At 33.9% G+C, this 26873-nt stretch overlaps 2 protein-coding genes across 2 annotated transcripts; both read left to right on the top strand.

Moving 5' to 3' along the window:
• The first annotated feature begins 2881 nt into the window (after positions 1-2881).
• On the top strand, positions 2882-13599 carry LOC115964531 (mediator of RNA polymerase II transcription subunit 25-like). The gene is made up of 10 exons (XM_031083827.1): positions 2882-2979; positions 6211-6238; positions 8125-8185; positions 9092-9222; positions 9315-9512; positions 9632-9697; positions 11113-11317; positions 12422-12540; positions 12681-13517; positions 13561-13599. The coding sequence occupies exons 1-10, from the start codon at positions 2882-2884 to the stop codon at positions 13597-13599; spliced, it is 1782 nt and encodes a 593-aa protein (XP_030939687.1).
• Positions 13545-21489, top strand: LOC115963156 (mediator of RNA polymerase II transcription subunit 25-like). The gene is made up of 7 exons (XM_031082055.1): positions 13545-13610; positions 14087-14140; positions 14322-14350; positions 19598-19666; positions 19774-19861; positions 21100-21186; positions 21271-21489. The coding sequence occupies exons 1-7, from the start codon at positions 13599-13601 to the stop codon at positions 21352-21354; spliced, it is 423 nt and encodes a 140-aa protein (XP_030937915.1). The 5' UTR covers positions 13545-13598; the 3' UTR covers positions 21355-21489.
• Positions 21490-26873: the final 5384 nt, after the last annotated feature.

Raw genomic sequence — 26873 nt, 5'->3', positions numbered from 1 at the left:
CAATAACTCATCACTTATCACTAAAAATACCCCAACTTCCTAAGGTGTCATGTTTGGCACTTGTTTCCAACTTCTGATAACTCAAAAAATTTTACTTTTTGTAGAACCCACTACTTGAGCACCATGTCAGGTTCACAGTTAGCATACCCGCGTAACACATTAACACCAAAGCCATTTCATTTATTTTTCCCCTTTAGCCCTGTTATTCTCCCAAAACCCTCGATGAACCCAACGAAGCAAATCCAAGTTTGGACATGTAGCGCTAATCTCCACCGTCACCCAGCACCACAAGATCTCCTCCAACGTGCAGCAGTGGTGCCGATCTCATCCATCGTGACCCAACGGAGCCGATCTCTTCCAACGTTTAGATTTCTAATGGGTTTGACTTGATATGTTTAGATTTCTAAATTTAATTTTACTGGGTTTTGCTAGTTTCTATTTAGTGCTCAATCTGGGTTTTTTGGGACTTGAAACATTAAAAAAGGGCTTAAGCTCTGGGTGGCGTTGTGAAGAATGGTCTAAGCTTGAGGCGGCGCGGGTTGGCTAAGGTGGGGCTTAGTGGGTGTGGCTAGGCTAAGGGTGTGCATGAGGAGGTATGAGGTTGGATGTGTTTTGTGTTTGTGTGGTTTGGAGTTGTGGTGTGGAATGAGTCGTTGGTGAGGTTGTGAAAAGTAGCACTTGGAAGTGACAAGACTTTGACCATGGATCCCTCATATGTGTGTATTTACAAAAATGTCATCATAATTTAGTTTCCATAACTTAAAAACACTCAAAAGTTGTTTTCTGTTTTATTAACTCATTACTCAAATCTGAGAATTAAGTGATGGAAACAAAACTTGAAAACAAATCCAAACAGGATGCCTCTCCATGGGTCCCACCATTTTTGAGTGATGAGTGATGGAAACACCAAAATCCAAACAGCCCCTAAATCTTTTCTATCATCTCCTCATTTTTCTTCTCAACCAAACAAATAAGTTTTCTATCTCTCCACTTTTCCATCATTTTAACCAAACACAAATAGGAGAAAACTAAATCTCTTCCATCCTCTTCCCATTTTCTATCCTCCTACTTTTCAACTCCTCCAACCAAACGGACCCTAATGACTAGCCATTCATGGGTTATCTCCTCTGTCGTTCCAATATTTAAACACCTGCACAGGCCATAGATATTTCTGATTCCTTTTGCAATTTCTAGTCTTAACTAAGATATTAATTAGGAAAGATGACTATGGTATATATGTTAATCATCCACGTCATATGCAAGAATTTCTGTCTGTTTGGATATAATAATTTACATTTTAAATTTTTTTTGTATATAACTACTTAAAAACACCAGTATTAGACTATTTATTATATTGTCTATTTTATTAAAACATCAATTTTTCTTAATTTTTTTAATTGGTTCTCACTTTCTCTCTTTCTCTCTTTTTATACATCACAACCATAGTCCACTTTTTTTCTTCATCATCGAAGAATGCACAAAAAATTCATTTACACAATTATAATAGCTGTGTAAATTTACATAGCTATTGTTGCTAAAATAAAATATACAAATGCTCTTAAAGGTTACCACTATTTGGTTATCTAGGTTTAAACTTGTCAAATAGTAGTGTACGTTAAATATTCTATTTTAACATTTGTACTTGTTGATTATATTGATTATAGAGGAAAATAAATTAGTTGTGAGGGGTTAAACTTTGAATCAATCACTTCTTTGGTGAATCCCCTTGAAATACGATATTAGAACTAAATATAATTTATTTTAGTTAGAAATTAGTATTGTGCTACAATTTTTTGATAAAAAAAAAATATCACAATAAATTGAATAATAATAGTAGACAGTAAAGGTAAAAATAAAAATTACTTTCAATTACCTAACGAATATACATTGTAACACCAAGTTTTTTTAAAATAACACTCTCCCTTGAGGTTTTTATAAATGTAATAGTTCAGTCTATACCTTCTCAAACTATTATTAAGTAACATATAATATATTTTCAATTTTTACAAAGTTTTTTTATTTAAACTATAAATGAAATGAAACTTATCTCCTTTGAAATTTGTGGATGCATGACTCTTTCCTTAGGTATGTATAAATTAAAATGATTTTTATTTGAAAAAAAAAAGAATATTATGTTTTTTTTTTTTTTTTTTGCACTATAATTACCATAAAATTTAAATTTGTTGCTTTAATTGTTACTCTATTATCAAAGATTCAAAAGGTTAAAAAAAAAAAAAAAAACTACACTATAATTAGTAATTACCATAAAAAATTAACTTTTTTTAGAAAGATAAAAATTTAACTTGGTTGCTTGGTAATATCATAAAAACTCCTCTCATCTCTCTCTCTCTCTCTCTCTCTCTCTCTCACTATATATATATATATATATATATTTTTTTTTTAAAATTCTAATTTGTGTTTTTCAATTTTATAGAATTTGAACTTTTTTTTACTTTCAATTTTAACTATTTTTATTCAATCTTTTATTTTGAGAATATAAATGACTTTTTTTTAATGTGTGTGGGGGATTGTTAGCAATAGTGGGATTAGAATTTGAAATGCAGTTTTAGAATTCTCAATTTGTCAATTTACCTTTATATCTTTATTAACATTGTTATATTGTTAAATAATTACTATTTAGAAATTTGATTGTTTTGGAACAATAGTAGTTCACACTATATATATATATATATAAGGCTAAATAACTAATACCTAATTATCATGCAGAAATCAGAATTACAGCAAAATGCCATTTTCGTCCAAAGCCGTAGAACACAGTGATAGTGCTACCCAAAAGGTAAGATAACTTCAAATAGACAAAGCTTAAACTCTCTCTCTCTGACACACAATTCTCCAGCTTTTTGCTGGCAGATCAGAATCCATGGCAGCAAAGCGGCTAGTCATTGTGGTGGATGGCACTGCAGCCATGGGCCCCTACTGGCGCACCATTGTCTCAGACTACCTTGAAAAGATCATCAGGTACAACACCACTCTCTCTCTCTCTCTCTCTCTCTCTCTTCGGTATTATTGAACTGCGTTTATAGCTTAGATATAATATTATGTTGCTCTCATAATGTGGTTCTTGATGATATATATAATCTTTGCCGTACATTTGATAATTCATTTGAGTCTGCATGAGTACTCAGTTCAGTTTTTCTGAGATGGGTTTTGGAGTCTTCGCTTTCTTTGAGCCTTGGGAGTTGTGACCATGATCTGAGGACATGTTAGCAGTAGTGGTGTAGATGGATATTGTAATGATCATCCAAACATATATTAGCTAGGTATAATTCTCGTAATCACGTAATAATCCTGGTAAAGAATCAAGAAGAGAGTTAAGGTAATTAGTTGTAAGATTGCACGAAGTAGTGGAGCTAAGTTAGTTTAGATTGCAAGAAAGGCCAAGAAGTGGAAGCAAATTAGCTATAAGTTGTAATTAATTCCCTTTTCTCTAGGTATATGAAGGTCGTTGATATTGGTTTTTTGGGCCATGCAAACCTTGGAAGTTGAGATTTAAGGTAGGGTTTGTGAAGAAATATATATATATATATATATATATATATATAAAGATGGGTTGTTTACAGGCTGAAAAAAATATGGGAAAGACAACCTAGAACCCCTGCTCTTGTGAAAGTCTAAGTCGAGTTTAAACTTAAGTCGTAAACCTATATTTTAAGGTTTAGTTAGCTTCAAACTTTGATTAACTTCCTAGTTTATCTAGTTTATTGGAAAAGTTAAATTTGAAAGCTTATACTCCAGTTAAGAGTCTTATGATTGAATGATATATTTACCTCAAGAAATGAACTAAATTTGAAATCCCACTCTCATTTTTTTGTTTGTTTTTATTTTTTAATAAATTTTGAAATCTTGTTTTGTAATTAAAGATAGGTAGATAGTAAGAGAATAAAAGTGGGAGTTTTAAGCCAAGATATGAGACACCACAAAGAAATGAAGAATATCATTATCACTTGACTATTAATATTACCTCTCATATATGCTACCATTTGTCATAAACTTAGAAAAGCTTTCCATGATACAGGACATTTTTAATATTTTATACCACGGCTGTTTGTAGCCTCCAAACAACTTGGCCCAATTTAAAACTCATCTTATTTTTCCTCAATTGTTGGCAGGAATTGAATGGGAATGGCAGGAAATATTTTCTGATCGATAAAGCAAATTCTTTAGCAAAGAAACAAAGTTCAATCCAAAAAAGAAATAATAAGAATAAAAATTTAAAATAAATTTAGGATTATCTCAGTAAGCTATCATACAAGAGAGTCATAAAAGATGGATACGTGCATGTCATTCAAAGTAAAACTCAGGAAAACAGTTTCTTGAACAACACCCAAGTGCATCCTTTCACACACAAAGGTTCAAGAATAACATTTTATGAAGCTTTTCCTTACTGCAAGAAAAAGAAAAATAGAGTTTCTTGTTCTAATTTGAGAAAGCCTTATAGTTTAAACCTAAATAAGATGAGTGTAGTCATCAATAAAGGTAACCAAATAGCACTTTTCTCTGACTGATGCGCCTGTATAGGGTTTCAAACTGCTGATATATGATATTTCAATCGTTTCTAAAAAAGCCGGTATAAGTGTTACAAAACTGCCAGGACCTATAGCGTTTTTCAAATCATTGGTGTAGGTCACCCGGGGCTATTGTTACACTTACTGGCTAGGGCTAGAAAGCGACGGCATTAAAAGCGTGAATAGCATCTATACCAGTGGTTTTTAGAAATGATTTTACTAATGTGTGTCCTAAATGATTTTACTAATGTGTGCCCTTAGGACACACATTAATTTCTATTTTTGAAAAAAAATTTCTCGAGAATTGAAAAAGTAATGACAACTTTTTCAATTTTCGAGAAAGTATTTTCACAAACAAAAAGCTTAATGTGTGCCCTAAGGACACGCATTAACCGAACCCTTTTAGAAATATAGCAGCATTTTAAAAATGCGGATATAGATTCAGTTTTTTTGTAGTGATACCCTTAGTCTAATGACTGTTGGGCTAAACTTGACTCTATTTCTCTTCCAAAAATGCAATGCTCACAAAGGTCTAATTTGCAAGTATTATATAATTCCTTTTAATAAGCATTATCATTGACATCTCCCAAACGCATGCCTCAAAGTTTAGTAGTATCTGTAGCAGCTTTTTCAATATTATAAAAAATTATGGTTACTGCACCTACACTTGTACTCCATTTGATAACTTAAAGTTACTTTCACATATAGCCGTCATTATCAATGCACTCGATATTACCTTCAAGTTCCATTTGCCTAGTCTTGAAACCCTTACATTTTAATAAAACAATTGAGATGAAATTCCTTTTCCTACTTTGATACTTAGTGAGCGTTTGGATCCGGATGAACTTGTGTTTGCATTTTTTTTTTTTTTTTTGCACCCGTTTCAGCTTTAGGGGATAAGTGCACTGTCACTGTTGAGCGGTGATTTTTGACAATTTTGTGCACACTAGTGGGTCCCGTGTACTGTTCATAAGACCTACAAATCTCACTTTTCAGTAACTTTTTTATTAAAAATGGGTCTCACGGCACTATTCACACATTTAAAAATTATTTTGCTATAAGTGTTTTCAGTTTTCACCTGTATCCAAATGGACCTTTAGAAACTTCAGTAAAAAAAAAAGAACTGTTTCATCGTGCAATTTCAACTTGATTATATCCCCAAATTCTCATTGATTTGATCATTACTTATGTAGACTTATTCGCTTTCCAGCTCCTCAACGTTATAAAACCATTCCTTGTTAGGAATAGGACACATGACGCATACCTTGAAGTCTAATAGTGTCTTATTCCCAAACTTGAACACATGATGCATCATTTTTACTTTTATATATATATAATATAATATAATATAAATTATATAATGTTAAAATTTCATACTTAATGTACAAATATCTACTTTTGTAAGATTTGGGAGGTAATTAGTAAATAATCTAATTCCTAGACTTTGAATGCACAGCACATCACTTAGGCGGAGGGTGCTTGCCATGGCATATTCTCATGTTACTGTACATAATTCATATTTTGCCATATTCATGATTGCTAGTAGATTATGCTTGCATGCTACTTCAAATTAATGTTCATACATGGTTTCTAGTTTAAGTTACTTGATTATTTCACATCTTTCAACATATTTCCATTTCAATTACTCTTTTTATACTCAGATCAATTTCAATTACTTATGCAGGTACTTCTGTGGACAGTCAAGGGGGCAGGTATGTTTCAATTTTTCTGATCTTCTTGTGGCTATGAGCTGTAGCAGGAGAAGTTGTGTACTCCAATATAAAGTCTATTTCTTTGAGATTCTTAATCAATCTTGATTTGCTAGTAATGATTAATCCTTTCCTTTAGGATTAATATGCAACCAGATTATTGGAAAGTACTACAGTACTCAAGTAGATACAACGTCGTAAATTCATAATAAGTATCATTTGATATAAGTAAAAATTAGGTCTGCAATCATAAAGAATTCATAGGTTGGTTCACAAAGTTTTGACATTAGAGCACTGATTAATTTTTGTTATCAATACTTGAATGTATAGGTTGGTTCCGAGAATTTAATATGTTTCTTAGAATTTAGGTTTTTTTGGAGTGTGATGTTTATGAATCTAGATATTCAAGAATGTAATTATACTTACATTTAGTTTAGTTAGAATTATAATAAGATTCTCTAGAATACGAGATGCCCGATATTTGGTTTATTTTTAAATCTTATAGGAAATATTTAGTCTTCCCAAAATATTCTTAGTTTTTATTCAGCAAATATATATATATATATTCTTAGTTTTATAAACACAATGTCAAAGGTACTCCTATATGTGACTTACAAATAAATAATTAGAAAAATAATATGAGCTATGAATAAGCCAAATCTCCTAAAATGATAATCTACATTTCCAAATTAATGACACATAAAAGACCCAAAATTTATTTCACATTCTTATTTTTCATCACGCATTATCAATTAAAACGATTTATTTTTTTGAACACGAAAACAGTTACAAATAAGAAATAAAAATCAAAGTTTCTCGGTATAGGGGATCCAAATATATAGAGAGTGGATAGATAGAGGGGAGACACTTGATTGGAAAAGAGTAATAATATATATATATATATATATATATATATTAGTTAGTCAAAAAGTAATAAATTTGGAGTATAATAAAAAAATAAAAAAATAAAAACACTTTTCACTATCATGGGAATTAAGATGCTCACATTTTAAGGAGGGAATTCACGGTCCCATAAAAAGTGAGGTTTCTCATACTAATACCACGTGGGGTTGTGAATGTGGGCTGTGATAGTTGATCGAGTACTTATATCTTGTAAGGCTTAAGTTAGTGGGTTTGATCGACCAATGTTATATATAACCATTGTTAATGAGCTTCAATGACACATTCTCCTTATAAAGATATCAAGACCTAGGCCCAAGTCAGATTTAACTAGTCTAGATTCAATGTACTAGGACATACTTGTAGTGGAGGTTAAATACTCTTAATTCTACTTGTACTTGTAGTAAATTTACTTGTAATGCAAGTAAAGCATATTAGTTTGTAGTTAGTTTAGGGTCTAGTCTACTAATATATATCCTTAACAGGCTCATTGTAATACACAATTAAAGACAATAAATATGCACTCGCTTATTGCTTTCTATTGTGAATATAGCTGAACCAAATTAATTCCTTATGTACTTCTACTTTCTCTCTCTCTCTCTCTCTTTCTTCAAACTTTCACTCTAAATCTCAACATAAATTCTAAATGATATCAAATGTTTGTCCAAACTTCTAATAAACACAGCCAAGTATACTATGTAAGACCAAAGAATCCTTTTCTCTTTAGTCAAATGAGAAACACTCTTTATCATGCACTAACTAAATTTAATGTGGAGAATTACAAGCTGGAATGGCGATACCCATCATATTTGTTGGATATTTTTGGTTTTGATCTTTTATGTTTGCATGACCAAAAAAACACATCATTTAAGTATGTGCCTCTGATGTGTTGTTATCATCTGTACCTACATTAAAGGTCCAGATCAGAGCTGGATACAAGTTATTGTTGTTGTTGTTGTTCTTATTATTATTATCATGATTGCGTGCAGGAGCACTCTGGTCAAATAGTTGAGCTTGGAGTGGTTATGTATAAGGCTCATGATGGTAAAGGTATGCGTTTGATCAAATTCATTAGGCGAAATTAAATGGTGCTGAAGAATTTATTTTTAGTGCAAACACAAACTAATTCTTTCACTCCCTTTAAATGGTTTTAAGATCACTTGGTATGCCCATGACTTATTTTGTAATGAGTTGCTATTTCAGATTGGCATTAGTGTGTGCACGCACGACCACTCAGAAACTAAAAATGATCACAGAATATTTTCATGTTGTTAGATGAGCTATTATGAACGTTTACATGTTGTTAAATGATTTCAGTGGCTACTGAACACAGAAACTAAAAATGATCTCAGTGGTTAGCTTCTTAAAATAGATTAAACTTAATGCATATATCATGTTGTTAGATAAGCTTGTCTTATCAATTTCCATTTTGTTAAATTTCAATTTACTAAAAGTTTTGGCAGAAATGATGAGGTTGCATTTTTGTTCTTTTGCATGTACTATTAATTTTTCCATCAAAAGGAATCATCATATTTTAAACTTAGCTAGTTCATAGAAATATAAACTTTACAAGGGTGAAGTGGTGATGCTCTTATAATCAATTAAGGACATGCTGGTTCATACCAAGATAGTACATATTCTTTAAGTGATGCAGATGTTGATTATCCATGTCTAAATTTAATTGCAAGTATAGCCTTTTTTTTCCCTTTCTTGGTGCAAGGAAAGACAGCATCGAAATTATGATCTATGCAAGGAAGAGATACTTCAAAAATAGTTTGTTTCAGATAATCAAAATTTAAAATAGGAGAAAGGGTGCATGAATAGAGGGGGACATAACTGATATCAAGAGAGCTAACACAAGCTAGCCAATCCCAAAAATATTCTGAACTTTGGAGTAGCATCTTCTTACTACAGCTGGCATGAGAATTATGAAGATTGACCCTTGATTTTGGGCAGGTTTGAAGGTACGACGTAGTGGCTGGAGTAGAGATATGGATAAATTTATAGAATGGCTGTTAGCTTTTGACTTTGAAGGTTGTGGTCAAGACAATGCTGCCATTGCGGAAGGGCTTGCTGATGCACTTGTGGTATGCATGTTTAAATGTATCTTCTGCTTCTTACTGCTATCCTTCTAAATGTAAAATGCAACAGCCAAATATTTACATTATGCATTAATCAGATGATTCCAAAGCCTGCAAATGGAATAGAAGCTGCACAATATTTTCTTGGAGAGAGGCATTGCATTCTTGTTGCTGCTAGTAACCCCTATCCCATTCCTTCTCAACTAGAGCTGCCAAAGATCAGTGATGGGTTTTGTGGTGTAGAAACATACTTGAGCATGACTGATGCTAAGACAGTTGCTGAAATGTTCATTCAGGTGGCATTGAACAAATTTCTACCTTTATTATTTTTTTGGGGGCTAATTATGCTTCTATTCCACTTGACTATTGACTATGCTAAAATAATTGATTGAGCAAAAGTTTCTTTTGCATGCAGTGCTTCGTGTCTCTATCAGTAATATCCCCAAAGAAGTTTCCAAAACTTAGAGAAATATACAATGCGGTACACATGACACTTGTCTTTGCTCTCAATAACTATTTCTATTGCTCTGCATTTTGATTGCTTCTGGCCTTCCAAACTCTTGACACCGCCTGCATATAGTTATTCCATACTCACTCAAATTGCTGCATTTGGACCTTTTCCTTTTTTACTTTAATATGAATTAACCTGTTATTTGATTTGTTTTTTTCTTTATTAGAGTTAGAAAACCTATCGGCAATTTGCATATTCTTTGAACTCATGAAGTCAAAATGTACTGTATATCATATTGCATCTGTATACACACCTATCACATACATACATACACACATACCTGCGTATGTATACATACATGCACATATGTGTAGATACAATGACACAACCTTTTTATCACATCACAACATAGAAATGGCTCTTGACAGCCAAGCAGTCATCAAATATCTTGAAGATTTTAGGGTATAGAGTAGAGAACAAATAAAAGAATGAAGCAGAAATTTGAGTGATGAAACATGTTAGAAATTGCCTCAAATTCCTATGTTGGCTTCATTTGGGTATTCTTGGAGTGGAAGAAACTATTCCTTATCAAATAAATTATTTGGTATTCCTCGACCACTAAATCCACCATGAAATAGGTGTGAAAGTCTTATATATAGATAGTGTTGCAAAGGGTGGGAAAGAGAAGACTCTTAGAAGGACATAGGTTGGATTTCTTCGAAGAATAGTTAGGTACTTCTTTTGGAGTTGATAGATACCTTTCACATGTGAGTTGAAAGATTGTCTATTTTGTGAGTTTGAGAACACCATTGGATTGGGATTGGGTTTGTTTCTTTGGGGATTGGGAGTGTTTCGTTTGTGAGTTTGTCAATTGGTATTAAGAGTTTGTTTTGGCTGTAATGAGATTTGGTTTAGTTTATGGTTGTGAGGTTTGTAAGTGATGTTTGTGAGAGTGTTAATTTTTTTATGAGGGTTGGTTGATTGTGGTTATAACTTATGACTAGTATCATTGATGGTGGATTTTGGTTGGGGCTGTCTGTGGACATAGGCTTGGAGTTACCAAACCATGTTAAATATATCTTTAGTTTGTTTGGATATGTTATTCTATTGTTTGTATGAATGTGCTTCCACTATCCCCTAATCACAATGCCTGGATTATAATTATGGATCTAAAAGGTATCACTGGAATCAAGATTTAATCAAATAAAGAATCATGGAAAACTGCGGACCATACAATTCTCTCATAATCATATAATTCTAAACTTTCTCTTGTAGCATTTTAGTTGCAAACACTTAAATTCAGATACATGATGCATTCTTCATAGAAGTCTTGATGCCACCTGTTTCTTTTCTGCAAACCTTTTTGGTGCCTCCCTTTCATCAAACAGAATACTTTTTAATTGCATATAGGGAAAGCTACTGACTTCAAAACTCTGGAAATGTAGGGAAATGACAGCCACAATGGAACAGATCCTTCGTTATATAATGCTAAACATCCTCAGTTTCTCGTTCTATTGTCGGAGAAATTCTTGGAGGCTCATGCTGCACTTTATCATTGTGAAACGATGAGTACATCATCAATTAATAGTGCAGTTGCAGTGAGAACCAATTCAGTACCCATGAATTCAAACTTTCAACTTGCCCGTTCAGGTTTTGTAGTGCATTCTTTCTTAAATTCTGCTTTCATATTTCTGCCCTTCAGAATAAAATAGCATTATCTATGTCAAACACTGGGTTTTTTATTTTTTGGGGTGAGGGGAAGGGGAAAAAAGGCAAAAGAACATGTCATATTTGAAAAGGCAGAAGCTGTCAAACTTGACTTTTCAGCTCAAGTTGGTTAAACTGTGATTACTGGGTGGAGATTAGCTTTAACATTGGAGCATCATTATGATGCAAAGTTATATAGAAGAATGTATTCATATCAGATATCACTAGGCTTGCTCAGATGGTAACACCAAATCAACTTCTGTCAAAATCATAGTGTATGATGAACAGCAATGCACTGAGTAGATATAATTAGCCTTAAATAAGGTTAACTACTATTTGTTAAAGATGCAAGTCCAAAGAAAGTTTGAAGGTGATTCTTTTCAGTTTTTGTTTTCACCCTTTATTCATTCCCAGTTTGCTAATACTAATTAATTGTCCTCTCTACTTTTCAAGAATATCATTATGTTCTTAATGACTTGGAATTGAAAATGAAAAGCGGTTCTCAACCAAATAATGGTTCATTTCTTTCGTTCAGTGCCTCATCTCTCATTGAAAGCTGTTTTGGCTCTCTCTTTATTGCCCTTGTAGTGCTGAACATGATACCATCTTGCCATCTTGGTCAACTTTGAAATATCTTGTATTGATTGGTGCAATCTCTTTCATTTCTTATCCTAAGCTTCCATCTTTTCACTCATTCCAATAGTCTCTCTTCATAGTTTCGTTTACACTAATTTTAAGAATGTCTTTCCTTTTGCCCAGCATTTCTTACAAATGAGCAACACTTAAAAGCATTTCATCCACGTTTATATCCAAGGGCTGATGTCTACTGCAACCAACCATTCATAAGAAATACTTGATCAAAGCTAAAAAAAATCATACTATCTCTGTTGCCTTCACTTGATTCTCTGATATGCTGGCATTTTCTAGCACAACATACTCCCCTCCCCTCTCATCTTTATATAAGATAACTTTCTATTCATTGGGATTTTATTTTTTCAAAAAAAATTTTTAATTATGTCTTATAATTATTTATTTTCTGAAACACAGGTTATGAATTTACAATTCCAGATAAAAACGTAACTATCATCCTGAACCTATTTGTAGGACTCCCCCAGGACCAGAATAATAGTCCTGCAGGAAACATTCCAACTGAAACATCAACAGTGGTATGACTAGCATCTATATTATTCATATTGTTGTTGGCTTTCCATGGAGGAATATGTAATATGTACTTTCTATCTCTTAACATATAGACGCTCCTAACTTGTTTCTTGTTTTCCCCTCTTTTGCTCTCCTGGGATTGCAGCCTGCTGTTTCACAAGACTGGTGTGTTCCGCCACGTGATTTTTCCACTAGCATCCCAATAAGTGGCCAAACTTCATCCCTCTCCTATAGCTTTAAAGAGGAGATCACAGAGGAGGAAATAATGGGGGCACTCAGCCCTGAAAAATTCACTTTGTCACAAAACACAAGTACTACAAATCCAACATCTGTTTGTGGCGGTACTCCACCCGAAATTATGACATCTGCAGCTGATGCTGGAGAAAATTCCGGAGGTCATTCAATAATGTCTACTGTCAAAGAGACTCCTCATGATGACACATCAGTATTTGACTGGAGATCATTATTGAGAGCCACACAAAGTACGGAAAGCACAAGTAAACATTTGTGTTCAATTACTAGTGCTTCTGGAAACTTGAATAATTCCAAGCCTGCTGAACTTGGAAGTATGAGTACTAAAGAACAAGGTCCCTCTAAAAGCAATGAACCACAGGGAGTTACATCACAGGCATTAGCAGGGACTTCAGAAAGTTTGCAAAGCACAACTGATAGCTCATTTATGTCTTCTTCTTTTATATCTGGAATTTCACAGCCTGAAATTCTTCAAACCACATATGCTGGGATACACAGCCCTCATTTTTCCATGTTGCCACCAATGGCTAAATCAGAGGCATTGTCAGGGACTTTACAAACGACACAAACTTCGGCCAGTTCATTTACTTCCAATACTTCTAAGCTATCTGGGAACTTGAGGACTATGCAGCCTTTAGCCAGCCTTCGAAGAACCATAGGCAATAATCGTTTGCAGTCTAAAAAGAGACAAAGAGGTCAATTAGGTGTATCATCCCACAGAGGAAGATCAGTTTCTATTGTAGAAAGGTCTCAACATATAAGTGGGGGAACAGAAATTTCCACTGCCATTGATCTGGAACACAACTATGTGATGGCATGGGAGGTAACTTTTTTTTTTTTTTTTATAAGAAAGAAATTACCCTTGCAACTCAGATTGTTTTTGTTTTAGTAAACCAGAATTTCATTATTGACATCATTATGGATGTGTAGTAACTTTGGGAGAGGTTGAAAATTGAATGGCCTAGGCAACTCACGTCCTTTTTTTTTTTCTTTGTTGTGTGGTATATTGAGCACTTTAATCTGGTCAAGTTGAATTTAACATTCGTCATTTTACCCGAGTACAGTTTTCCAAATGTGAACCTGGGCTAGTCCACTTCAGGTTGTTCCCAAACAGCCTTTTAGGTCATCATTCTCATCCTTGATAGTCTCATTTTCAAATTTTATACATAGCAAGGATCAAGTATGTTTTTTGATAGGATATTCATCTTAAGCTAGAAATTATCATTATCTCAGAGGTTTTCAGTATAACATATGTGACAAGACAAATTGATGTACGTCTAAATTTTGTTGCTCGTGCAGGGAAACATATCTGCAAAGAAGAAAGACAAAGTTATTATTGTTAGTAGACTAAAGGTATGTTTCCAAAAGCAAGTGATATATTAGGTTGGACATAGAAGATTATACAATTTTTCACATGATTATAAAGAAAAATTTGTCACTTCTCTCTTGCATTATCATTCATCTGATGTTACTTTCTGAAAAGCACAAAATATCATAAGAACCAGTATATCTGAACCTCTTCTTTATATAACAGGCATACCGAAAGAAGTCAGCACCAGAGACGTAAGTTTGCAAGCAATTATTTCTTCATTTATGAATTTTCTAACAAGTATCATTCATTGAACTATCTGCTTCCTCCTGTCTAAGCATATATTTCTTTCCGTATGTAATGCTAGTGGTCCCTCTACGGTTAATCCATTACTCAACCATGAAATTACATGACGGTAATGCAGTTCTTGGTAAACTGTGTAGGGAATTTAACCAAAAATTCCTAACCTGTGAGAAACAAAACAAATAGAGAAAACACACGTCAAAGAAAATAATCACACGCACAAGACAATATTTACGTGGTTCGGCAATTTGCCTACGTCCACGGAGTTGCAGGGATTTCACTATTATCAGGGAAAATACAATAGTGCACAAGAACACTCTCAAGAAACCCAAATCCCAATTACACCCTAGCACTCTCTCACAGAAAAAATAAGAATAGAAATTGACTGCCTCTCTTTTCTCTATTTTCTCTCATACGGCTTGCTCACTAGGTTAATTGGAATTTTTCTATATGTGTTCTCACGGCTGCACTTGAATACAATATATATATGTATATGTTAAGGTCGGCTGGAGCATTCCTTTTACAACTAGGATTCTATTTACGTTGACTTGGGCTTGGCAATTCAAGTCATACACATGGCCCATTTCAACAAATCTCCACCTTGGCTTGAATTGATCAAGCTACACTAGCAAACTCCTCCATCAGCTCCACCTTAGCCCTTAAGGGCTCACAAGCTGCAAACATTAACCACAATCCTCCATAACATAGTCCCTCATCCCTGCAACTCATCCTCCTGTCCTCAAGCTAGAAGACCAATTGAAGCTACGCACAGCTTCAACTTCTCAATAGTGACACCCTTAGTCAACATGTCTGCCGGGTTCTTAGATCCACAAATCTTCTCAAGCATTACCAGCTTATCTTCAACTCCTACTGCATGTGCAATGTCTAGCCTTGTACACACCATAGCATACATCAAGCTGCCAATAGCTGAGGCATAGGGCACCTTGCTCATGTGGTCCCTTTCTTCTTCTGTCTTCGGTGATTGTTCTTTGCTTAGTTTGAAATGACTACCCAAGGGTGTGCTCACTGGTTTAGCTTCATTCATGTTGAACCTGCTAAGAACTTTCTTCACATACTCTGACTGTGAAAGTTTCAATGTACCATTAGCCTTGTCTCTAATGATTCTCATACCAAGGATTTGCTTTGCAGCTCCCAAATCCTTCATTGCAAACTGTTTGGACAATTGCTTCTTCAGATTATTAATCTCCTCAATGCTAGACCCTGCAATAAGCATATCATCCACATACAACAGTAATATGATGTAAGAATTGTCAAAAAACTTAACATAGCAACAGTGATCAGCTTCACATCTCTTGAACCCAATTCTATGCATAAAACTGTCAAATTTCTTGTACCATTGCCTAGGAGCTTGTTTTAGGCCATACAAGCTCTTTCTCAGTTTGCAAACTAAATTCTCTTGTCCTTTAGCAATGAATCCTTCTGGCTGAATCATGTAAAGGTCTTCCTCCAAGTCACCATGAAGGAATGCTGTCTTCACATCTAACTGCTCAAGATGTAAGTTTTCTGCAGCCACCATTCTCAGTACTAGTCTGATTGTTGACATCTTCACAACTGGAGAAAATATCTCTGTGTAGTCAATGCCTTCCTTCTGCTGGAACCCTTTAACAACTAATCTAGCCTTGTAACGTTTGCTACCATCATGCTCATTCTTTATTCTGTATACCCACTTGTTGTGCAAAGCCTTCTTTCCTACTGGCAATTCAGTCAGTTCCCATGTTTGATTCCCTAACAAGGAATCCATCTCATCCTTCATGGCTAACTCCCACTTGCTTGAATTTTCATCTTGCAAGGCTTCATCATAACACTCTGGCTCACCACCATCAGTCAACAGGAGATAATTTAAAGTGGGTGAATAACGCTGTGGAGGTCTAATGTTTCTAGAAGATCTGCGGACTTCAGCTACAGGTGTACTCAGATCTACTTGTGAATTAACATTCTCCTTATCTTCTTCACCCCTTTTCTGGACAGTACCTTCAGTCAATTCATCTAAGTTGACAAATTCAGATTTCTTTTGATCTATCCCTGTAACATCTGACACTACAGTTGACATGTCCTTGTACATAACATGTTCATTAAATATCACATTTCTACTTCTGATGATTTTCCTGTTTTGTTCATCCCAAAACCTATAGCCAAATTTCTCATCACCATAGCCAATGAAAAAACATATTTTAGACTTTGCATCAAGTTTACTACGAGCATCAGAATCAATATGAACATAAGAAACACAACCAAAAACTTTTAAGTGTGAAAACTTTACCTCTTTACCGCTCCAAACCTCCTCAGGAAGTCTGAACTCCATGGGAACTGAAGGTCCTCGGTTTATCAGGTAAGCTGCAGTGCTAATAGCATCAGGCCAAAAAGTTTTTGGTAGTCCAGCATGCAACCTCATACTCCTAGCACGCTCATTGAGAGTTTTGTTCATGCGCTCAGCCACACCATTCTGCTGTGGTGTCCCAGGAATGGTCTTTTCCATCCTAATTCCCTGTGCAGCACAATACTCACTGAACCCTCCATCTATGTACTCTCCTCCATTATCTGACCTCAAACATTTTACTTTCAAACCTGTTTCTGTCTCAACCATGGCCTTCCACTTCTTAAAGGTTTCAAATACATCAGATTTATTTTTCAGAAAATAAACTCATACCTTTCTGCTTGAGTCATCAATAAAAGTGATGTAGTATCTTGAACCTCCAAGGGATGCAACCGGAGAAGGCCCCCACAAATCAGTGTGTACTAACTCCAATTTTTCAGCTTTCGGTGTCCTGCCAGTTTTCAAGAAGCTCACATTTTTCTGCTTTCCTAAGATGCAACTTTCACACATGTCAAAATCAATGGACTTCAATTCTGGTAGTTTTCCTTTTGACAGCAGCATCTTCATCCCTTTCTCACTCATATGACCAAGTCTGCGGTGTCATAGGCTTGTATCAGTACTTGCATCAGTAACTGCAATTGTGTCTCTTGGACTTGAGGTCATGTACAGAGTACTAGTCTTCTTTCCACGAGCCAATACCCTAGCTCCCTTTGTAACCTTCCAAGTACCACCAACAAATAGCATTGCATGTCCTTCATCATCAAGTTGTCCAACAGAAATCAGATTCCTCCTCAAGTCAGGAATATGTCGAATCTTCTCCAGTAACCAAACAGACCCATTGGGCAACAATATTCGAACATCTCCCATACCCATAACATCCAAGGCTGAACCATCAGCCAAATACACCTTACCAAAATCACCTGCAACATAATTCTGTATGATTTCTCGGTGTGGAGTGGTATGAAACGAAGCTCCTGAATCCAAGACCCAATCATCAAGTGGACTGTCTACTGCAAGAAGTAATGCATCATGTACCTCTTCTGTTACAGCATTAGCAGAATCATCTTCATTCTTCTTCTTAGGACTTTTGCATTGATTCCTAAAGTGACCTGTTTTTCCACAATTCCAGCATTGTACTTGTTGGCCTGATCTTGATTTACTTCTGTTCCGATTAGAATTTCTGGATTTTGATCTGCCCCGATTTGAATTTTTGTTATTACCTCTGCCTCTTGTCTCAAGGTTTAGGGCAGAACCAGATCCTGAGGATTCACCTGCATCTCTTCTGCGAATCTCCTCAGCCAGAATTAAATCTCGTATATCATTGTACTTGAGTTTTTCCTTTCCTGTAGAATTGCTTACTGCCATCCTCATTGCCTCCCAACTGTTTGGCAAAGAAGCCAAGACGATCAGAGCACGAATCTCATCATCAAAATCAATTTCTACAGACGACAATTGATTTGTGATAGTATTAAATTCATTCAGATGTTGTGCTACTGATGCATTCTCTGCCATCTTCAGATTGAATAGTTTCTTCATCAAGTGCACCTTATTGTTTGCTGACGGCTTTTCATACATACCAGACAAAGCCTTCATCAGATCTGCTGTGGTCTTCTCTTTTACAACATTGTGTGCAATAGACCTAGATAGAGTTAACCTGATAACTCCCAATACCTGTCTGTCAAAAAGAGCTCATTCCTCAGCCTTCATAGCCTCAGGTTTTTTCCCCTAGAAGCGGTAGATGCAACTTCCTCCCATAAAGGTAATCCTCAATTTGCATCCTCCAAAATCCAAAGTCTGTGCCATCGAACTTTTCTATTCCAGACGCCTTTCCTGCTTCCTCTGCCATTGCTCTCACTCAAACCTAACCCTAGGCTCTGATACCAGTTGTAGGGAATTTAACCAAAAATTCCTAACCTGTGAGAAACAAAACAAATAGAGAAAACACACGTCAAAGAAAATAATTACACGCACAAGACAATATTTACGTGGTTCGGCAATTTGCCTACGTCCACGGAGTTGCAGGGATTTCACTATTATCAGGGAAAATACAATAGTGCACAAGAACACTCTCAAGAAACCCAAATCCCAATTACACCCTAGCACTCTCTCAGAAAAAATAAGAATAGAAACTGACTGCCCCTCTTTTCTCTATTTTCTCTCATACGGCTTGCTCACTAGGTTAATTGGAATTTTTCTATATGTGTTCTCACGGCTGCACTTGAATACAATATATATATGTATATGTTAAGGTCGGCTGGAGCATTCCTTTTACAACTAGGATTCTATTTACGTTGACTTGGGCTTGGCAATTCAAGTCATACACATGGCCCATTTCAACAAACTGTGCTCCTGAAATTATTTCTTCCATGGTGTTTCCTGGGCTATTTTCTGTTTAGTTCCATTGCATTTACTAACATAGCATACTATACAGGTGCAATCAGTCTGGATAAACATAAACAATCATTTTTAATTTTTAATGGCCGAAATCATTTCCTTTTAGACTTCCATCTCATAGTAAAAAAATAAAATCTCAATATTAGGTGCAGATAAAGTAACAAAAAGAAATTTTCAGATTTCATTGGGAGAATTTAAACCCTGACATCTTCTCTCTCTCTCTCTCAAATCTCAATTAGTGCAAATATAATTGCATCTACAGAACATTGTTCAGGAGAAAAATAGTTGTACTCTTTAGGCAACTGAACAATTTAGAAAAGGTGTGCTACTGTGACAGGTTTTTTATTGATAGTTTTGCAACCAGTGTTGTCGAATAACCTGTATTTGACTACCTAACCCTACTCCATTTAGGTGGAAACTGTACTATCTTCACTCATGTTTTGAAAGAATTTTGTTCTGTTTCTTCCAGGCTTACTGCTGATTGGCCACAGACACTGCAGATTGTTCGTGAAATCCCCCAACGGTTGATCAATAAAACGTAATTATAGTGACAAACTGTCCATTTATCAATTAATATACTAACATATTTATTGTTGACCTTCCTAAGATTTACTAATAATCTGATCAAACAATTATGTCCTGTAGCAGACCATATGATGGCCATGCGGATTACATGATCTTTGAAGCATCCAATGATCACCGAGTATATGAACAATTTAGAAAAAAGGAGCTTGTAAGTCCTCAACAACCGAAAACATTTATCATAGACATTTATATATCTTTTTGTGGTTTTTTTTCTTTTTTTTCTTGTTCAACTCACCATTTTCATCCTATGGAGTTTATGCTAGTTTCCATTGGCAAGTCCTTTCACATTGGAAATTAATGATTAGGGTATGGATACACATCGGAACTCATATTTTTTAATTTTTTTATGAAAGGAACTTAGATTATTAAGAACAGTGCAGATTGAGCACAGCAAATAATGCTGGAGTTGAGCAGAAACTAGAGACATACACTATCATTTCATACATGATAAAAATAAACTGTAGTACCTAAGACGTGTCACTTTTGGTGTAAAACACTTGCCATTGCACTAAGGCCCAACCTCTATACACGATACATCTATGAATACATAAATAAGCACACACAATAACTTGTATGGGTATTGTGAAATTGTGTTTTGAAAACACTTTACAATTTTAACTGAAATCATGTTTTAAGTGTGTGATAATCATTACTCTATGAAAAATCCATCCATAGTATTAAGTTTAGGATAATATGATATAATCTATCATAGCATACAAATAGAGAAGAGTGGTCATAGTAAAATATGTAAAAAACTTAAAAACTGGGATATTAGGCTTTCTAATGAAACAGGGTTGCTAAGATTAGGGTTGGTTTTGAGGGAGAAAAAACAAAAAAGCCACCATGTGTTATGATGGGAGGCTTCTACTAGGCACTTGCAATATGCATGTGGAGACACCATGTGAAGAAATTTAAATTTAATCGATCAAAACTTAAGTTTCCTGGACCATTCTCCAATAGGACCTACACATAAAAATAAAATCATCTAATGGCCTTGCCCTGCATCACTACATTAATTCACTCAAAAAAAAATGTTCATCATTCCCCAAACTTGAATAGGAACTACTAAGGCCTGATTACAGAACAAACTTGAATGTTGTAGTTTGTTTCAGTGCAAAAAGTCATGCAAAGCCACATTCCAAAAGCTCATCAGTTTTGCCAATTCCATTATGGCCACATAAATGGTGGCAGTGGCACACTATATGTCTCTACATCAATACTGCTATCTATCAGTTACTGATTCTAGTTCCAAATCATGGGTATCAAGAACTTACCTCTAGAGCATGCTCAATACCAATAGTTGTCAATAATAACATGTCAACATTTTTATAGTCTGCTCACAAGCTCTACTATTGTTGAACTTGACTGCATTTTTATGGATTTCAGTGTGTAAGAATCGACCTGCCTTCTCAGACATTGATCTTTACTCCAACTGGTGCACCATGCCGTTTCATTGGAACACTTTTTCCTGGGGTGAGATTTTTTTATAGCCTCCTTGCAGCTTTTACTAAAAAAATTTGGGTTTTAACTTTTGACTAACCTTTGACACTGGACCAGGATTGCCCTCTATACAAGTCATGTGAACAAGAACAAAATGATCAAGCTACAGCGGATGAAAGCGCAACGAATGAAACTGATTGAGCTTTAGCTACAAGGGGACTCAATTCCAATTATTCATCGCAGCCTAATAAAGTCCTTTACAAACTCTTTTTTAACTTTAAATTCTGTGGCGAGCAGATAAAAGTTGACGTTATATGGAGTCGTTTCCATGAATTTTTTTTTGATAAGACATTTTGATGAATTGTTTTCAGGTCACTTTTGACAAAAATTAAAATAAAGAAAGACAGATTATATATATGTTATAAATGATGCATTTATCTATAGGCATAACATGCAAGTCTAGAGCTATAAATGAACCAAACGGTTTATAAACAACTCAAGCTCGACTTGGGAAAAAAATTGTTTATGTTCATTTGTTTAGTAAACAAAGCAAGCTCAAGCCCAAATTTAGACTTATTAAACGAACTAAACTCAAACATAATAATGTATTCATGAATAAACTCGTGAACATGAGAACTCAATTTAACCATATATAATATTATATTTTTATATGTATACTAGTTGCAGACCCACGCATGCATGGGAATGGATAATTATATTTTAGTTATGATATAATATATAATTTGTTCTCTAAATTTTGTGGAAAATAATTTGTTCTTCCAAAAACTTAAACAATTTCTAAAATTATTTTTTTTATTTATCTATCTCAAAAAATATATCATCATTTTATTATTTGGATTTATTTGATTGATATTATTCATTTTTTAGGCAGTCCATATTTTGATAAATTATGTTATCGTCCGTTATATTTTCCTAATTTGTTTTTCTTGTACAACTAAACTGTTTGAGTTTCAAATATGTTATTCAAAATTTTCATTCTCTTAAAAAGAGATTATTATATTTATAATTTTTCTTATCGTAGGAGTAGTTTCAAACTATTGATTGAGTTTTGTTTACTAATATAGATATATGAAATTGAAACTACATATTTCTTAAACATTCCAAAGAGACTATACCATATTATAAATTTAATATTTAAAATAATTTGTAGGAAAAAAGTAGACTTTATGTCTATGTGGGTTCTTTTTTTTGAACAATACCCAAACCCAAGTAGAAACAAGGATCCTGGGCCCTTTACTTGTTGTTTGGTGGACTTGGCTTGGTTCACCACAGCTAAATGGGGCTGATTATAAACCAAGTTGTACACAAGTCACATAAAACTCCTCAAAGCAAAAATGTGATTCCTCCTAAGTAATAAAATATCATTATAAGTGTTTTAATGTCATAAAATGACCATTTACTCTTATGAAATAAGTAAAATAATTATTCACAGTATTCACAATGAGAAGAAGATTGAAATAGAGTATTTGAGGCTTATCTTTTATTGTGTAAACATTTAAAAGAGTTCCTTCACTTGGTACCCCGAGCGTGATGTTGTGATACCCCAGACGTATTATTGTGGTACCCCGGATGTACTAGGCCTGTAATCCATGGAACCCAAAATGCTGATTCTCTGAACTATACAATCTTTTTCCATGCTTATTATGCAATGAAGTTTTATCTTTTCCCTTTACCCTTATAGGTCTTGCATAAGAACACACTATACAATACACATATCTTCAAATAATTGTTAGTTTCTTAAATTAGAATATACATTTTAATACATATACATATATGTAAATAAATTTCATGAGATTGAGTTAGCCATGAGGATCCTGGCCCCAGTTCTCACAAACTTAGTGCTTTTGCACAAAACTTGTGGAATTTGAAACTCAAGTCCACGTAGCTTTGCTTGGGCATTGCCTTCCAAGATAATTAGGTGAGAAGAATTTTGTGAGAAAGAGTGATATCTAATGCGTGCATGTTTTAGCATATGTTTCTTTGGAGGCTAAGTGATATTTTGAATAATTTCAAGGATATGAGACGAATTCCTACTTCTTGGCTCTCTCTTGTTTTGTCCCTTTTTTTTCTTTTCCTTCCCTTACTAGGCTCTAAAACATCTAAGAATATATCTTTTGAACCTCTAAACTCTCCCTCTTTTCCTCCCTCTAAATCCCCTTCCACCCCCCCCCTCCCTTCTTTCTGCTATACCTTAGTGTTCCTTTTATAGTGGACATGGTCTAGTACCCTGAGCGAGAACGTCCCTGGTTTGCTGGGTAAAACCATGTCCTCTGGAACCTGAAAAAGTACATTGGGCAGAGATTTAGCTTAATTAGGCAATTATAACTCAAAATGGGGCATTTGGTTTTAGCTATAAATGAAAGATTCCTTCTTGAAAAGTCAAAGGAGTGGGTGGGCTGCTCAATATACTTGATGATAACTTTAGTTGAAAATGACAATTGAGAAGAAATTGTGGGGAGGTGTCATACACATGGGGGAACTGAGTTTTCCACTAGTTCATGCATTCCAAGCAAATATATGAACTAAGGGAAACCTTCAGGATCCTCCTTTTACCAAAAATCACTCCCCTACTAACCAAACCATTTCTCCCTTATTATCCACTCAAGATCCCACGGGCTTGGACCATGGATTACAAAGAAAATACCTATTTTGTTGGATTTTTAATGGCTTTTTTTGCTAGAAATTTGAACATACACCTTGGCTTTCCCATATGTCAGCCAAGGTCCTCTTCTTAAGGCTTCAAAAGGACACATCAAGGTCCTAGGGCCTTGATGTTCATCTTGCTGCATATCCTCTAACCTGATCGAGATCCTTGCAGCATGTCCTCTGGCCTGACTAAGTCTAGGTCCTCTTCTTCTTTTTTTATTATTATTATTTCTTTCTTTTTCCTTCTTTGTGGGACTTTGGGCCATCATGGTCTTTCTTAACTTCATGAATTGGGCTTTCTTTTGTTAAGACTCATGGTCTTTTCTTACTTTTCATGGAATGGGCTTTCTTGTGAAATTTTGGTCCTCAACAATGTCTAAAATTGAAAACTTCACCTATCAAAATGAAAGAAAATAATCTATATAACAACATAAAGAGAACATGATCTTTTTTTTTTCTCTTTTTTGACTACATACACTTTTATTTATGAAGATTTAATTGCCTTTTACAGTTTTACTAGATCTTCATATTGCATTTTTGTTGCTACGCTCCTGTTGAGCCTTCTCATCCATTATATCATTGGCCACATCATCGTTATTTTAATTATTTATTTTTTACTTTTAATTTTTTGACAATATTAAATATATAAATATATTGGCTTTAAAAATTCATCTTAAATAGTTTTAACTTTACATATTCATATACTTTAATTTTGATGTTATAGCTAAATAATAAATCAAAGAAAAATAAAAATAAAAATATTGTCTATACATATTCATCTTGGGCGGTTTAATTTTAATAGTTGATAGACACATTCAAATAAATAATCAACATTGTATTTGGATATAAATTCAAAATCTCACTTCCAAATAACTAAGTATTATGTCCAAAAAAAAAAAAAAAACAAATCAAACAAAAGCTAAAAGAGGAACACACTACCAAATCGTATTAACCTAAAATAGTATTATTTAAAAAAAAAATAGGGAAAAATGCTCACACACCCCTTGAACTTTAATGTAGTGGCCATTACACCCCCTTAACTTTTATTTCAGTTAATTTACTCCTTAAACTTTACACCTGTGTCAAATTAATACATTAGTTGGTGTGCTGTTAATTTACTAATGGAAAACGGAAAATTATTAGGTACTCCTGGAGTACTATAAATGCGTACTCTCCCCTCTCACATAAATGGTGGGCCCTATCATAAATTTAATTAGTGGAACACATCATTCATGTGAGAGGAAGGAGTATGCATTTATGGTATTCCAAGAGTACACAATAATTTCCCACGGAAACGCATGTTAAACTTAAAATAGTAAAATACCAAAATCAATTCTCTGAACTTTAAAGTGTTGAATCTGATAGAAAGAAGAGAGAGAAACATTGAGAGAGACACAAGCCGAAGAAGGTGAAACCCAAAACCACTAACTCGGGCTCAGAAAATTTAAAGTACTTTAAATTTGATTTGGTATACTAGCCTTTGAGCATGCGCAGAGACTCTTCTATTTTTTAAAGTACTTTAAATTTAATCTATTTTTTAAAGTACTTTAAATTTTTTAAATTTAAAGTACTAACGTGGTTTTTAACCACTAACTTGGACAATGATTTCATGTTTTTAAGCTTCACGTGTGAGATTCACGTGCATTTTATGTTAGTAAATTAATTGCAAACTAACCGAAGTATTAAGTTGGCACATATGTGAAGTTTAAGAAGTAAATTGGCTAAAATAAAAGTTGAGGGGGTGTAATGACTAGTACATTAAAGTTCAAAAGGTGTATGGACATTTTTCCCTAAAAAATACAATGATTCATCAACCTAAGTAAAGTTGCAAAAAAGAATAAATAATATATATATATATATATATATATAGAGAGAGAGAGAGAGAGAGAGAGAGAGAGAGTAATTACCTTTTTCGAGAGAGAAATATAAAATAAAATGAGAAAAAGAAGCATAAAATATATATATATATATATATATATATAGTCATAAGTCAAACACCAAATTATCCAAGTCATGATATATAATAAAATATTATTATATTCTTGTAAACTATATTTATATGCAATAGAATAACATTTAACAATCATAGAAAAGGAAAAAAAGATAATAACCTAAAAACCAAATTGCAACCCAAAGTAAAATTCTAAAGAACACATAAATACATCAATCTAAAGTAGCTATACCAAAAAAAAAAAAATCACTAAAAAATAAAACATGAGAGAGAGAGAGAGAGAGAGAGTAATAACATTTTTCATGTGAGAAAATATGTATAAAACGGGGATGAGAAGAGTCAAAATAAAAGGAAGAAAAAGAGATAGATGAAGAGTGACATTAAGGTTGAGAGTAATGGAGAGATGAAAAAGTAAAAGAGAAATTATGGTTGGAACTAGTAGAGAGAAATGAGAAACATGTAGATGATACGGCCGCTGATATGGCTCAACAGGAGGATAGTAACAATAAATGCTACACTTCCGTTTTTTAAATAAATATAGATTTATCTAAGAAAATATTTATATAGACTTGAAATTGGAATATATAAGTTTGTAAATAGGTTTATATAATATTAAATTATTATTTACATTTTATTGATAATATAAACAATCTATTCTAGTAAAAATTTATAGGTTTGTGCAAGGATTAAAAAAAAAAAAAAAAGTAGTCACGGTTTTACTATGATCCATGACTTGCCGTTATCCATGACTTCAGTCATTTCCGTTCTCCAAACCGTTGATGGTTGGTTTGACCCCTACAATAACTTTTGAATATTGAGCAAAAACAATTAAAAAGAAGTAACTTTGAAAACAGACAGGAGTGCGATGGGACTTGATAGAGTGGCATAATGACAATATTTGTCATTGTCAAAAATTAATAAAGGGGATGTATAACATAATGAAGGAATGGAAAACTTTAATTTCAAGAAAAATTACAATTGAGCTTGATGGATTTAACATATATATATATAAATATATATATATATATATATATACTAGCTTCTAAACTCTTATATTTTTTTTTTGAATAAAAGTTAATAATTTACATTTATTATAATTTAT

The sequence above is a fragment of the Quercus lobata genome, chromosome 10, assembly GCF_001633185.2.
Source record: "Quercus lobata isolate SW786 chromosome 10, ValleyOak3.0 Primary Assembly, whole genome shotgun sequence".
Lineage (NCBI taxonomy): Eukaryota > Viridiplantae > Streptophyta > Magnoliopsida > Fagales > Fagaceae > Quercus > Quercus lobata.
The sequence above is the reverse complement of the archived record's forward strand: the minus strand, read 5'-3'. Positions and strand labels throughout refer to the sequence as shown.